This window comes from Perca fluviatilis, chromosome 20, assembly GCF_010015445.1.
Source record: "Perca fluviatilis chromosome 20, GENO_Pfluv_1.0, whole genome shotgun sequence".
Classification (NCBI taxonomy): domain Eukaryota; kingdom Metazoa; phylum Chordata; class Actinopteri; order Perciformes; family Percidae; genus Perca; species Perca fluviatilis.
Genome location: NC_053131.1, coordinates 7,158,528 through 7,172,056, shown reverse-complemented (window position 1 = coordinate 7,172,056; position 13,529 = coordinate 7,158,528). Strand labels below are relative to the sequence as shown.

At 40.0% G+C, this 13,529-nt stretch overlaps 1 protein-coding gene across 4 annotated transcripts; it reads right to left on the bottom strand.

The window, feature by feature from the left end:
* Nucleotides 1-200: 200 nt before the first annotated feature.
* Nucleotides 201-12,569, bottom strand: asmt2 (acetylserotonin O-methyltransferase 2). Of its 4 annotated transcripts, none has more exons than XM_039786661.1 (9): nucleotides 12,243-12,370; nucleotides 12,041-12,130; nucleotides 10,139-10,313; nucleotides 8,486-8,615; nucleotides 6,561-6,629; nucleotides 6,340-6,458; nucleotides 5,620-5,757; nucleotides 4,484-4,606; nucleotides 201-3,327 (listed from the first exon to the last, which is right to left on the bottom strand). In XM_039786661.1, exons 2-9 carry the CDS (start codon nucleotides 12,119-12,121, stop codon nucleotides 3,116-3,118), a joined length of 1,047 nt encoding a protein of 348 aa, XP_039642595.1. In that variant the 5' UTR covers nucleotides 12,122-12,130; nucleotides 12,243-12,370; the 3' UTR covers nucleotides 201-3,115. The 4 variants fall into 4 exon arrangements, with proteins under 4 accessions (XP_039642595.1, XP_039642596.1, XP_039642594.1 ...); XM_039786662.1 differs by having other exon boundaries at nucleotides 12,041-12,127; nucleotides 12,243-12,368; XM_039786660.1 differs by lacking the exon at nucleotides 10,139-10,313 and having other exon boundaries at nucleotides 12,041-12,127; nucleotides 12,243-12,569.
* Nucleotides 12,570-13,529: the final 960 nt, after the last annotated feature.

Genomic DNA, 13,529 nt, shown 5'->3' with positions numbered 1-13,529 from the left:
ATTAGTTTTTCAATTAAATGTCATTTAATCCTCACAGGAGATACATTTTGATCTGTTTTTCTCCCGTTCAGCTTAAATTAAAGTTAAAGTCCCGTAATGTGATATTTATTCCATTATTGATTTTACTGCTTTACTACATGATTAAAAGCTACAATAAAGTTTTTTTTTTTTTTTATCATTCAAAGGAAATTCCAGAAATGTTATATTAACCCTTTAATATCCCATTTTCTTACAAAGCTACAAGTTAAGACAATTCATCTGTATCAAATAATCTATTGACAGGTTTGCGGACATACAGTACATTACATACAGACAGCGATACTCATAAGCAAGTCATCCCCTAAAAATCCCCTTAACATATACTATAATGGAAATATATTTGGAAAAACTGATGTCTTATGCACACTTCCCGGGTGTATTTACTTTTTTTATTATTAGCATTGAAATACATAAAAAAGATGGAATATGTCATTGTTTGTGAGTTGTCCTTTGACAAACCAATGTTTAATTTCAGCAGTTACATGACATAAAAAAAACCTGCAACAATAGAGAGACAGCTGCATTGTCAACATCACCTAGTGGCTTTTTACACATGCATGTTGCTTTTAAATATATTTTTTGTTTTGTTGAATGAACTATTTAGAAAGAACTAACCAGATGTAGTGTAGGTCTCGGATTTAATCTGCAGGATGCATGCTGCCCACACGTGGAATGATTAGAGGACAGGAAACGAGCTTACAGAACCGTGTGCTGATTCTAAATGTTTCTATCAAACAGCATGACATTTGGCATTGGCTCCTCATCTATGACACACAGGCAGATCACAACAAAAGGAAAATGTTTCCTGCACCTCTTACACTGTTTTGTAGTATGTACAGTATTCAATATGTGACATTTTCGGTACTTATTTAGAGCTGAGATGATGTAAATTACTTTCTGTTGTAAACACGAGAGGTTGAAATGCAACAAATACCAATAAAAACAGTTCATAAAAACAACAAGAAGTGATTTCCCTTCAGCTAGACGGTCACACAACAGTCCAAAAATAAAAAAATAAAGAGAACTTTTTAACACCAGTGGAGGAATAATGGAGGTAAACTGAGGTTTATTCTGCAGAGTCTGGTGTACATGCAGTCTGAGAGGGAACCTGAACTCGTCACAGTAAACAGGAACACACAGTCCCACAATAACACAATATCACAACATACACAAAAATCTGTATTTTCTAAAGCAGCATATTTGTTTACTGCGTTAGAAGTTCTATCTACCTACACTACAGCAGACACTTGAGTTGAAATCACCAAAGCGATCCAGGAGATTTATGATTTATGCTTTGCAAGATGGACCAAATGGTCAACATATTCTTTGGAATAATGAACATGGCAGTTGGTTTGCCTTCCCTCTTTTTCTTTTTATGGATGTTTTTTACCGTTCATGGACAATATACACAAAGTATGTAGAGATATGTACATGGTTCATGGCAACAGGGTTGATGTTGTTACTTTTGGTGTTTTTGACTTTTTTTTGTTTTTGGTGTTTTTGACAAAAATAAGTAAAAAAAAAAATTATATACACAGACATTTTGCGAAGACTTCCTTCAACAGTGGGCAAAACTGACAACAACGCTGTTGCCCAAAACGTCTGTTTGGAACTAATCATTTTTTTAATCTTCACGCTGCTCTCCTACTGATGATATTAGTAATCAGTTATAGTATGATTTTTGTGAGGATCTGTCCCGAACAAAGAGTTTTTCTTTGGTCTGTAGAATACGATTTGTAGGCAGGGACGCCTAGCCCCCCCAATATCTTGGCTGAATATTCATTAAAAACAAAGCTATCCCAAATCTGTCAATAATTTGTTTATAATTTTTTGGAATACACCCTCCATGATTTTAAAGAAATATCGTCACCAATGATAAAACTATCATCTGATATCAAACCCGTCACTATTTTCTGTTTGATTCTGGTACGTGTGAGGTTCTAGGTTGTGAACGGCTGATATTCAAAGAGATATGACTGCAAATACTGACCAGATTTTGGTATTTTTGAGCATGTCAATAAAAAAGAAACAAAGTAAAAACAACATGTTTGGCTTTAAAACACTGTTAAAATGGGGCCAGCGTAAAAAGCACAGCCTGTAAACGTTCCACAATTCTTTAAAAAAAAACATCAGCATCAGTGCCATTATACTGTATAATAATGATCAAATAAAAGATACTGTATCGGTTCCTTTGTAATAATATGACATGTTATTCAGTGATCTTTAGATGTGCTGGTTGGCTGATTTTGGACAGAGCCAGGCTAGCGGTTTCCACCTGTTTCCAGTCTTTATGCTAAGCTAAGCTAACTGACTGACTGCTGGCTGTGGCTTCATATTTAGCCTACAGACATGAGAGTGGTATCGCTCTTTTGGCAAAAGAAAAAAAAAAGCTAATAAGGGTATTTCCCAAAATGTCAAACTATTCCTTTAACCTGAAGCAGTATTTATCACAAACATTTTCCAGCAGCAACTTCAATCTGGAGAATGTTTGTATTGCTACGATCTTTGAAAAAAAAAAAAAAAAAGTTGGCGTCTGAAAACATCACCCAACATCAACTGGGGAGTAGGGCTGCACCATATGAGGAAAATATCTAATTGCGATTATTTTGACTGATATTGCAATTGCAATATAATTCACGATATTGGAGGACATTATCATTTTTGTATCATTATTTTCATTTTCATTGAAAAATATTCAAATTCTTAATATTAAAATCGTTATAGTGTCAAATGTCTTCTGTAGTCTGTAGAATACGATTTCTAGGTCGGTACGTCTCTGCAGCACCACAAAAATTAATTCAGAATGGTTTGACACTTATTTTGCCTTTAACAAATATTGCGCACCCCCACGATTTGGATATTGTAATAGTCCATTTTCCGATTTTGATAAAATTGCGATTAATTGTGCAACCCTACTGGGGATCCATGTGCACTGAGATTGGCAACAGTTTTTTTTTTTTTCAGAGCTTAATGTGTTTTATGTCCACCTCCAAACCTTTTCACGGCCTTGAAAGTTCCAGGTCACCTTTCTTTACTTTCCCCAGACTTTGAGGGACGCCTCTGGACTGCCCTGAGCTCATCTGACGGCCAGGATGGCGTCGTAGGACTTGCCGGTCCGGCACACCTGAACGTTGTGGAAGCCGCTCTTGTTGAGGATGCGGGTGTACTCGGATGGCGGGCGCTCCCGGCCCTCGGTTTGCACCAGCATGTTGAGGGAGAAGATCTGAGCCATGACGGGCCCTCGTCGGTTCTCAAACAGCAAGGCTTCCACCAGCAGGACGCCGCCGCCTGCCACAGGGAGACACACACACAGACAGAGTCATGGAATGAATGAATGAAATTTTATTATTGTGTCATGCATTAAAGACAATATGCCCAGCCCACATAAGCCTACAAGACACCAGTAATTACAGCAAAGGACAAGATTATATTGTAATATATATTATAATATTATATTGTCCATATTTAATGCTGCTCTCTAGACTTTATCCTTGCACTATTGGACTTATTTGCACTACCACCATGACACACCCTCTCATAGAGCACCTTACCATGCAGACTGAACCACAGGGTCAGTCCCTGACCTGTCACTGCAAGCCTCTCATGCTTATACATCCCTTAGTACATTCATGTGGATTTTTTATTTAGTATCTTTTCGTTTTTTTGTCCATATTAATTATGTGGATTTGTTATTTTATCATCCTGTTTGTGATGTCTGTGTATGTTGTGTGTGATGTTTTTAAGCTACTGGGACCTTGAATTTCCCCTTGGGATCAATAAAGTATTATCTATCTATCTATCTATCTATCTATCTATCTATCTATCTATCTATACCAGAATAGCAACAAAAATGACATATATTAAACAAATAAACCTTATTGTTTTCCCCAAGCTTTAACGATAAAGGTTGCCAACCTATGTACATTAACATTCAAACAGACACTCTATTTTGTGGGAAGATGGGAGTGTAAACACATGGCTAAATAAGGCTGGGCAATTGAAGAATTGCAAAAACATTGAATGCGCATTTGTTATGTCGCCATGGAACCCTCGTTTCGACGAGTAAAAAGCTCGACAGACATGGTCATCATCTTCCTCCAGTGCACAACGACACATGACGCGTAGCGTGAATTCAGCCGGGAAGACTATCTTATGTTACTCACTCAGTCTTCTCCTGCTTCCTATTATCAGCTGATTAGGTGTGTTTACTCTTTTACAAGTCTCGCATTGCCAGACCTTCCTCCACAGCGCTGCGGAGGAAGGTCTGGCGAGTCCAATCAGCATTCCGGGATGGGAGAAAATCGCGCCCTGGTTTATTAAGACCCACCGTTTAGAATTCGTTCCCCCAATGATGAAACAAACTGCCTCGCAATATAGGTGGAGCTCTCAACCACCCACCCCACCCAATGTTGAATCCAAAGTTACGCCCTTGACAGCCACTCACCTGGTTTGCAGGTGTCATAGATCTTCCTCAGCAGCGTGAGGCACTTCTCATCAGGCCAGTCGTGAATGATTCTGGCCAGAACGTACAGGTCAGCGGGAGGGATTTCACCGCTGAAGAAATCTCCTGCATGTACACGTACAACACAACCCATGTGACTGAGCGACCACTACTTATTTCAAATCCACACTCAGCTGCCATTTTATTAGGGAACGCCTCGGTAAATCTAAAACTGTCCGGCCATAAATCCTTCACGAGGGTTATAATGTTCCCTTTTTTTTGTCCTGGAGAGGTGTTGATTCAACGTTATGGTCATTTTGGAGGTTGAAGTTTGTGCTGCTGTTGAATTGTATTGTTCTAGAGAGATGCTACCCTATCCCACCCATAGTGGTCTATTTATTTACAAATGTACATACTGTAACTACACTTATGCATAGCCATATTCTACTGCTCTTCATACTATCCATCCTGCACATACACTTATTCTCACTACTCTTAATAATGTTACCGTTTCTGCACTACAATGGTACTGTTACCACACTGCACATAGCTGTACATACTGTACATATCTGTCTATATGGTTCATACTGAATATCCATATGTATTCGTTTTTTCTTTTTCTTATAATATATTCTGTTAATACACTGCGTATATCTATATTATTCTTACTACTATTATAATGTTACTGCTACTACATTGCACATATCTGTACATGTTGTTCATATTACATAGACATATTTATTCTGCTCTTATAAGGTAACTGCTAATACACTGCACATATTTATATTGAATTTATATAACTCTAAACCACCTTCTGCAAACCAACTGCATACTACTGTCTAGACTGCACTAGATTTCTTGTCCTGTCTATACACCACCTGTCTATACTTTGTATATCGCATTGCACCTTTATACTCTTTTTGCACTTCTGGTTGGACGCAAACTGCGTTTTGTTGTCTTTGTACTTGTACTCTGCACAATGACAATAAAGTCGAATCTAATCTAATCTTATGATATGCTCACTCTGCCCTCATTCATATTAATGGGGTGTAAAGAATATTAGGAACACCTCTCACAAACTACAGCCTCCAAAATAACTCTACTTTGAGTGAGGTATAATGAGGCTGAATGAGGCTCACCGCTCTGAAACACCACAGTGTTGCTCTCCTGAGAGAAATGTTTCTGAGCCGTTTCTACGATCTGCGGGAGGTCGAACACCGTGATGGAGGAGGACGGGTAAGCCTTGGCCATCTCACGGGCCAGAGCACCGGTGCATCCTGGGAGTTATTCAGACAGAATAATGTCAACAGGAATTCACTTTCTTTACTGTTAAATAACAGGGGGAAATAAAATTCCAATTAATTCATTTAAAAACGATAGTTTGATCTTTGTTTGTGTCCGTGAACATTTGGGTAACACTTCACTTGAAGGTATCTACATAAGAGTGACATGACACTGTTATGACACATGACACTGTTATGACACATGAACCCTAACCCTAATCCTAACCCTAACCATAACTTGTCATGACAAAACCGAATGGCACTTACTAAGAGAAGCGTTAGGTCATAAACGTTTATGACTTGTTCATGACAGTGTCATGTCACTCTTATGTAGATGCCATCAAGTAAAGTGTAACCAACATTTGCCATTCCTTTGCCTATTGATGTACTGATTGCATTTTATTTTAATTTAGTCAAAAACATTCTTATTAAAGAGGATTTATTTGATACATTTTGGCCATTTTATCATTTCCATTTGGTCAAAAAGACACATTGTTTGACGATCAATAATGCGAACAAAACTGTTCAACCATAAATAAATATATAAATATTCATGAAGGGAGTTAAGCCTCTTACCTCCAAGGTCTACTATCTCCTGAAAGCAGGAGAGGTTGAACGCCGTCACAATGTCGTGTCCGTCTAGAACCCACGAGGAGTTCATCAGACCCATGAATTTCAGCTTCTCCTCCTCTGATCTGGGTGGAAAAGTTTACAGAATCATAAAACTCAAAAGGATTTTCAGCGCCACAGAGAGCAATGAGGTTTTAGGCACCTGAAGCAACAAAATCCACACCAACCTGTAAATCGCTTGGAAAATATCTTCTGGTGGAAGGCCGAAGGTCTTTTCATTCTGATTCTTCCCCTCCCTGCGTGGTGGGAAATAACACACTACCGTTTGTACTCGAGAACATTATGATAATTGAAATGTTTGCTCTTAGTTTCCTTCTGTAGAATGTGTTTTAGTTCTGCAAACATTCCTCAGAGGTGCCGCAGCTCTGGAGGCCATTAGCTAACCTAGGTTACTTAGATTACTGGATGATCATCACACTGCGCTTTCTTCTACTTCAGTCTGAAAATAATGAGTCAGGAAAAACTGGGCTTCTTCTGCTACCACTACAGTGTTTAACTGACGAACCGATTGGTCTATGTCACTGTCAATCAACACATGAATAGCCCTGGTCCTTATTAGAGATGGTTCAATACCATTTTTTGCTTCCCGATACAGAATACTGATCTGATACCAGTGTGTCATATATTTTGTTATGTTTTAACTACTATCCCTACATGGATGTGATATGATTCCTATCTTTGTTGTACGGTCTGGCTCAGGTTACACTTTTTGTGAAACACAAACAATGAACGCCATAGAACTTTCTTCGAATATCCAGTTTGACAGTCAGTCAGAACGGAAAAAGAAGTAGATTTTCTTCGGGGCAAAATGATGTGGTATCGGATCGGTGCATAAACTCCAGTACTTCGTACTAGTCTAGTCAGAATCTGAGTCTGATAGTGCTCCATTGGGCTGTGATTATGGGGCGTGTTTCAACCGAACCAGGAAAGATAGACCTACAACCAATCAGAGCAACGGAATGACCACAGGGTTTTCATCGCGCCCCACCTTTTAAGGGACCATTGGGGCCAGCTGATTAATTAAACTTTTGCTTAATCCCGTAGGAAGGACGGCAAAAACATCTTTCCGATCGACAACTGCCTTGATAGCGGTTCTCTGTTCCTCTTTTAAAGTTGATGCGCTGTCGATATCTTCTATAACAGACGCAATGGCGGAATCTACACATCTCAATTCTCCAGCGGCAGCCATCTTTGTTGTAAACAAATTCAACTTTCTTTGGTGATGTGGTTGATTACGTTACTGTTGATCTTCTGTCCATCATCGTATAAAGCCCGCCCTGACAATTTGATTGGTCCGAACAGCTCTGGTTGGAGCATAGTTGTTCCACAACGGATCAAGTCCAGACCGAACTTCCCGACCTCAAATGTTGTGGGCGGGGCTAAGTTCGGCTGGCATCCTGGCTAGGCTTGTCCAATACTGGTATCGGAACATCTCTAGTCCTAATAACAAAATTAACTATCACACTGGGTTGTAACCTCTTTTTGCATTTTGTTATCATGACCCTAGCAACGTTTGAGCATCACTTTTAACCGTGTCCCATTCTGAGAGCTGTACAGAGTTCACTAAACAGTGCGTAGTTGTGCATGTAGTTGCTTGTGTTATTAATTGGTTATGATGCTTTAGTGAACTATTCACACTCTCTGTGTTAACCCTTGACGCCTATAAACACAGACAGGTCAATGACATGGTTTGATTTGAGTAAAAGTTACTTTCAGGTGGTAGTGAGCCTATAGTAAGCTGTTAGTTCCACCAAAAATCTCCAAGATGTCACAGGTTAGTTGTGTTACTGTTCTGTAATGAGCTGTCATTTCTGACATCTTCACAATTCTAATAACATGCAATTTGTTCTATGTCTTTTGAGGCGGACCTACATTAAATTCTACATGTGTATATAATCTGTTATAAGCCTTGATTGCAACTATTCACATCAAATAAATATTCATTTTCAAAAAGTCCTGGTTATTCTGAAAAAATAAAACGTACAACACATCCATTTTTCTAAGCTAATAAGAAACAAATAAGCAGTTTTGGGCCTGGGACTGAAAGGGTTAACACAGCCTCCTGACTGTGTCTCATTGGAGACCCACTAACCTGACGGCGTCCACCATGTTGTTCCACAGCGGGTAGATGGTCTGGGATTGGTAGATGATCATGTCGTGGAGAGACTTGCCGCTGCCTTTGGCCAGGTAAAGATTAGCCACGTCGGTGCTGCTGTACAAAGCTGTTTTAACAACAAAAAAAACACATTCACACTTTAAATCAGGACGTCATCAGTTCCCCACAGGGACGTTCACAGTATCAACAGCAGCCATGCATGCAGACGCACTCCAAGCGTTTTAGTGTCAGTTCGCTAGGGCCGAAACGATTAGTCAGATAAAGGATTAGTCAACCATTTTAGTCATTTTTCAATCCAAAATTCCAAACATTCTCCGGTTCCAACTTCTAAAATATAATACATACATGTGATAGTGAACTATATATCTTTGGGTTTTGGACCGTTCGGATAAAACAACCAATTTTATGATGTCACACTGGACTTCTAGTGGCTTATTTCGTTCACAATTTCCTGATGATATTTAGACAAAATGATAGAGAGTTGCAGCCCTTATAGGAGCAGTGTGTAGGATTTAGGAGACTCTATTGGCAGAAATGGAACACAATATTCATAATTAGTGCATTATCACCTGAAACTAAGAATTGTTAGCTTAGAATGAGCCCTGGCTCCATATCTATGGAGCGGATCCTCTTCCAAGGAGCCCACCATGTTGCACCACCATGCTTCTACAGTAGCCCAGAATGGACAAACCAAACACCGGCTCTAGATTGGGCCTTTCGCAGCGAGTAAAGTGATGTTTAACAGAAATACCCCCACTCACTTTACTGCTGGGTTGTCTTAACAACAGAGCGTCATGGCACACAGGAATAAAATACATCAGACTTTGGCAATACCCGTTATTATCCATTTATTGTTGGTTTTGGTCTTTTTTTGGGGGATTCGTTGACAATAAGAAATATATATAATATCACCAGGTTTATCCTTTAAAAGGTGCCTTTCCACAGAAAACCGTTTTTACTTGCATTTTTTTTAAATATGTCAGGTCCATATGTGTTTGTGTTATGTGGTGAATGTGAAAAGGAACTGCTACCTCCTCTGTTAGCTCTAGCCACTGAAAAGAAATAAGCAGAGAAATCAGGCCAATTACAAAAGCTGGTCAGTCTGACATCATGTTGCCTGAGCTCTTTACTATTCATGAGCTGGCCCAGTTGCGCTGGGTAAAGGATGCTGATAGCCAGGCTCACATTGGCTAGCTGTTAGCCAATCAGAGTCAAGCAGTTTAGCTCGTTGAATATTAATGAGAACTGGCACAAATCGAGCTGAGTCTTCCTGCAGGCTTTCTATACCACGCTAGAATGGCTTGAAACAAGGTAACCAAGGCATTTTTTCCACAAAAAAAATGTGACAGAGTCCATGGTAGAACTTCAGACATTACCAAAAAAGTAATGAAATACGTGTCGCAGGGCACCTTTACAATCTCTACCTTGTTGGTGTGTTCAAGGTAGCTCCGACATCTGGGTTTCTCACAGTTGACCACAGAGAAGAGCTGCATTCATTAATGTGCACAATGCATTCACAGGTATCCCCATGGTTGGCTCGGGTGTCCACATACCTTTGGCCATATGCAGTGTGTATTGACACACTGATACAGAGCTAATGTATTATCACCTCGTCCTCTTCCTCCTCACCTGTCCCGTCGGTGGTCTCAACCTCCAGGATCTCGATGCCCACCAGCGCGTCCAGCAGCCGCTCCATCCCGTCCACGCTGGTGCTAAGCTCCCGGGCTACATGCTGGGCACTAAGAGGCTCCTGGGACCTCAGCAGGAGGTCAAACACTCCCAGCTCACAGGCTGAAAATATCACCTGGAGGCAAGGGCGTAGGTTTACTTTCAACATTGGGGGCACACAACTAGAGGGTCCGGGGGTCCTCCTCAATAAAGTGTTGAGCGTCAAACACTTCATTTCCTGCATTCTGGTGATTTTTTATGCAACAATGTATGGTGCAAATGTCTTTATTTAAGTAAAGGAAATTATTATTCTTGTCTTGTCAAAACTTTCTGCATATAAAAAAAAAAAAAAATCACACGTGTTTCGGGATGCGTTTGTTTTTAGGAATCATGTACATCTCAGCAACAAATCTGTTAGAGAATGAGACCTTGTTGAAGCCAGAAGCTCCAAAGTTTAAATCTACATAAAAAGACATGAAATAACACATTTATTTTTCAAGCTCCTGTTCTTTAACCCCCACCAATGTAGCACAAGGTAGACACAGTTCTTGTTTTCCGTACGTTTTGAGCCCCCTGAATGGTTATTTTACCTTTTTTTGGGGAGGGGGTCTTCATATATTTTGAGGGAGATAAAACCTCTTCTAAATACTGAAGGGGACGTATCCACTGCATCCCCGCTGAAATCTACGCCTATGCCTGGAGAGACAATATAAAGGCCCTGACACACCAACCTGATTATCGGCCGTCGGACAGTCTGGCAGGGTCTGTGACTCGAGTCTGTTCGGTGTGTTCCGTGCCGTCGTCAATCAGAGGAGCTGTCGGCCTTCATTTGGGCCGATTTGACATGCTGAATCGGAAAGCGGGCAGTCGGACTCAATGACCAATCTGATTGGTGGAGCGCTAACCCGGAAATGACGAGCGGGATGAGCGTGACTAACTCATCTCAAAATCTGACGAAAATCTTTCAAACTGACCTCTGTCGATCTGAAATGAAGACAGATTCAGCAACTGCACGGCCTATATCTCGCTTAAAATGTTTTTTCGAAACACGTTTCGGTTAACTATATTCGTAAAATATGAGATTGTATTATGAACAAGCCGCCATTATCCTCCGTTGTAAAAAGTTCAAAAGGTCAAAAGTTTAATTTGTCCAATATGTTTGGATTAGGATATAAAAGGAATGCCTAACAACCTGTAAAACTAACAAAACAAGCCATATGAAAATGTCAACTTGGGCTTTGGGAACAATTTATGGACGAAATTGATTAGTAATAACTCTAGATACACTACTGTAGACTGGTATGTATGTATCTTCAAGGTCCCATATTGTAAAAAGTGAGATTTCCATGTCTGTTTTTTATTATAAAAGTACGTTAAGGTGCTATATTTTACAGTAAAAAGTATCAAAACGCTCAATCCACAGAGAAATGCACACAGCCCGTATTCAGAAACTGTGTCTTTAAACGAGCCGTTGGGACAACTACTGTTGTCATGTCACAACTATACTATATATACTGTAGGTAGAAAATGCCTCTGCTATTTGCCTCATGCTGCAATAACAGTGCAGAGACGCTGAGAGCACAGATGCGGAAGACCCAGATCTGCTGACCAATCAGAGCAGAGCTGGGCTTTTTGGGAGGGGCGAAAAAAACAGGGCGCTTAAATGGAGCGTTTCAGAGCATACAGGTATACTCAGACAGACAGTATAAATAAAATTATGTGTTTTTTGAACATTAAAGCATGAAAACATGTTCTAGAAGAAACCCAAAATGCAGGTATGAGCCTGAATATGAGCATAATATGGGACCTTTAAATGTTTATTAAATAAGATTAAAAAATAAAATAAATGTAGCAATAGGTTACCTTTGAGACCCTGAAGCCGTTGAAATACTCCAGAAGTTTGAACGGGTAGTCCAGCTCGCTCTGGGACAGATGCTCTGCCATTGCAGCCTACTGCACACAAATCCAAACAGAGACGATGATAACTGAAGGAATCCATGTAACTTTGGGTTTTTTTAGGCTATGAATGTGGACAAACCGCGCTGTCTTTCGGATCACCACTCACCCGATGTTGTTGCCCGGAAAGATGCCAAGATGATCCGATCCTGTGGGGAAGACGGATGATTTTTTTTTTTTTTCGCGGTAGTTTTGTTGTTTGTTTTTGTTTTTAGCCCAAAACGGCCAAGATGTCGGTGCCTCGGTGCTGCGTTCAGGATCTGCTGTCGGGGATGCACTGAAAATGGTCGACGGATCATCAGCGGGTAAAACGCATCCCTGTCTGCGGTATCTTAACGTGGCCCTAGTCGGCTTCTCGCTGCTGTGATGGCCGATAAGAAACAACAGCGACTAGTTTCACCACACACACACACACACACACACACACACACACACACACACACACACACACACACACACACACACACACACACACATCTGAGTGTGTGGCGGTGCTGTTCCGGGATCACCCGCGGCACCAGTGGGGGCGCTGTTGAGCTGTGTTGGTGACAGTGAACTCTTCATCACTTCTCCACATGAGCGGACATTAATGTAGTCCTGGGATGTCTGCAGTGTTGGAAGAAGTTTTCAGATCATTTAAAGTCGCAATAAAAAAAAAAAAAAAATGCTATTATAAGTAAAAGTCCTGCATTCAAAACCTTATTAAGTAAAATTATTATTATCAATACGTGTACTTAAAACATCCAAAGTAGGCTACTTATTATGAAAAATAGCCTCTGTCATGTGATTGCATTATGGTGTTGGATTATTATTTCTCATGCATTATGTACAAGCATTATTTTAACATCTAATTTGAATTGTTTTATAATATGTGGTAGATTAATCTGTGTTATATTTGTATAAACTAATCATTGTGTATTTACAGTGCCTTGCGAAAGTATTCGGCCCCCTTGAACTTTTCGACCTTTTGCCACATTTCAGGCTTCAAACATAAAGATATAAAACTGTAATTTTTTTGTGAAGAATCAACAACAAGTGGGACACAATCATGAAGTGGAACAAAATTTATTGGATATTTCAAACTTTTTTAACAAATAAAAAACTGAAAAATTGGACGTGCAAAATTATTCAGCCCCTTTACTTTCAGTGCAGAAAACTCTCTCCAGAAGTTCAGTGAGGATCTCTGAATGATCCAATGTTGACCTACATGACTAATGATGATAAATAGAATCCAGCTGTGTGTAATCAAGTCTCCGTATAAATGCACCTGCTCTGTGATGGTCTCAGAGGTCCGTTTAAAGCGCAGAGAGCATCATGAAGAACAAGGAACACACCAGGCAGGTCCGAGATATTGTTGTGGAGAAGTTTAAAGCTGGATTTGGATACTACATTTCCC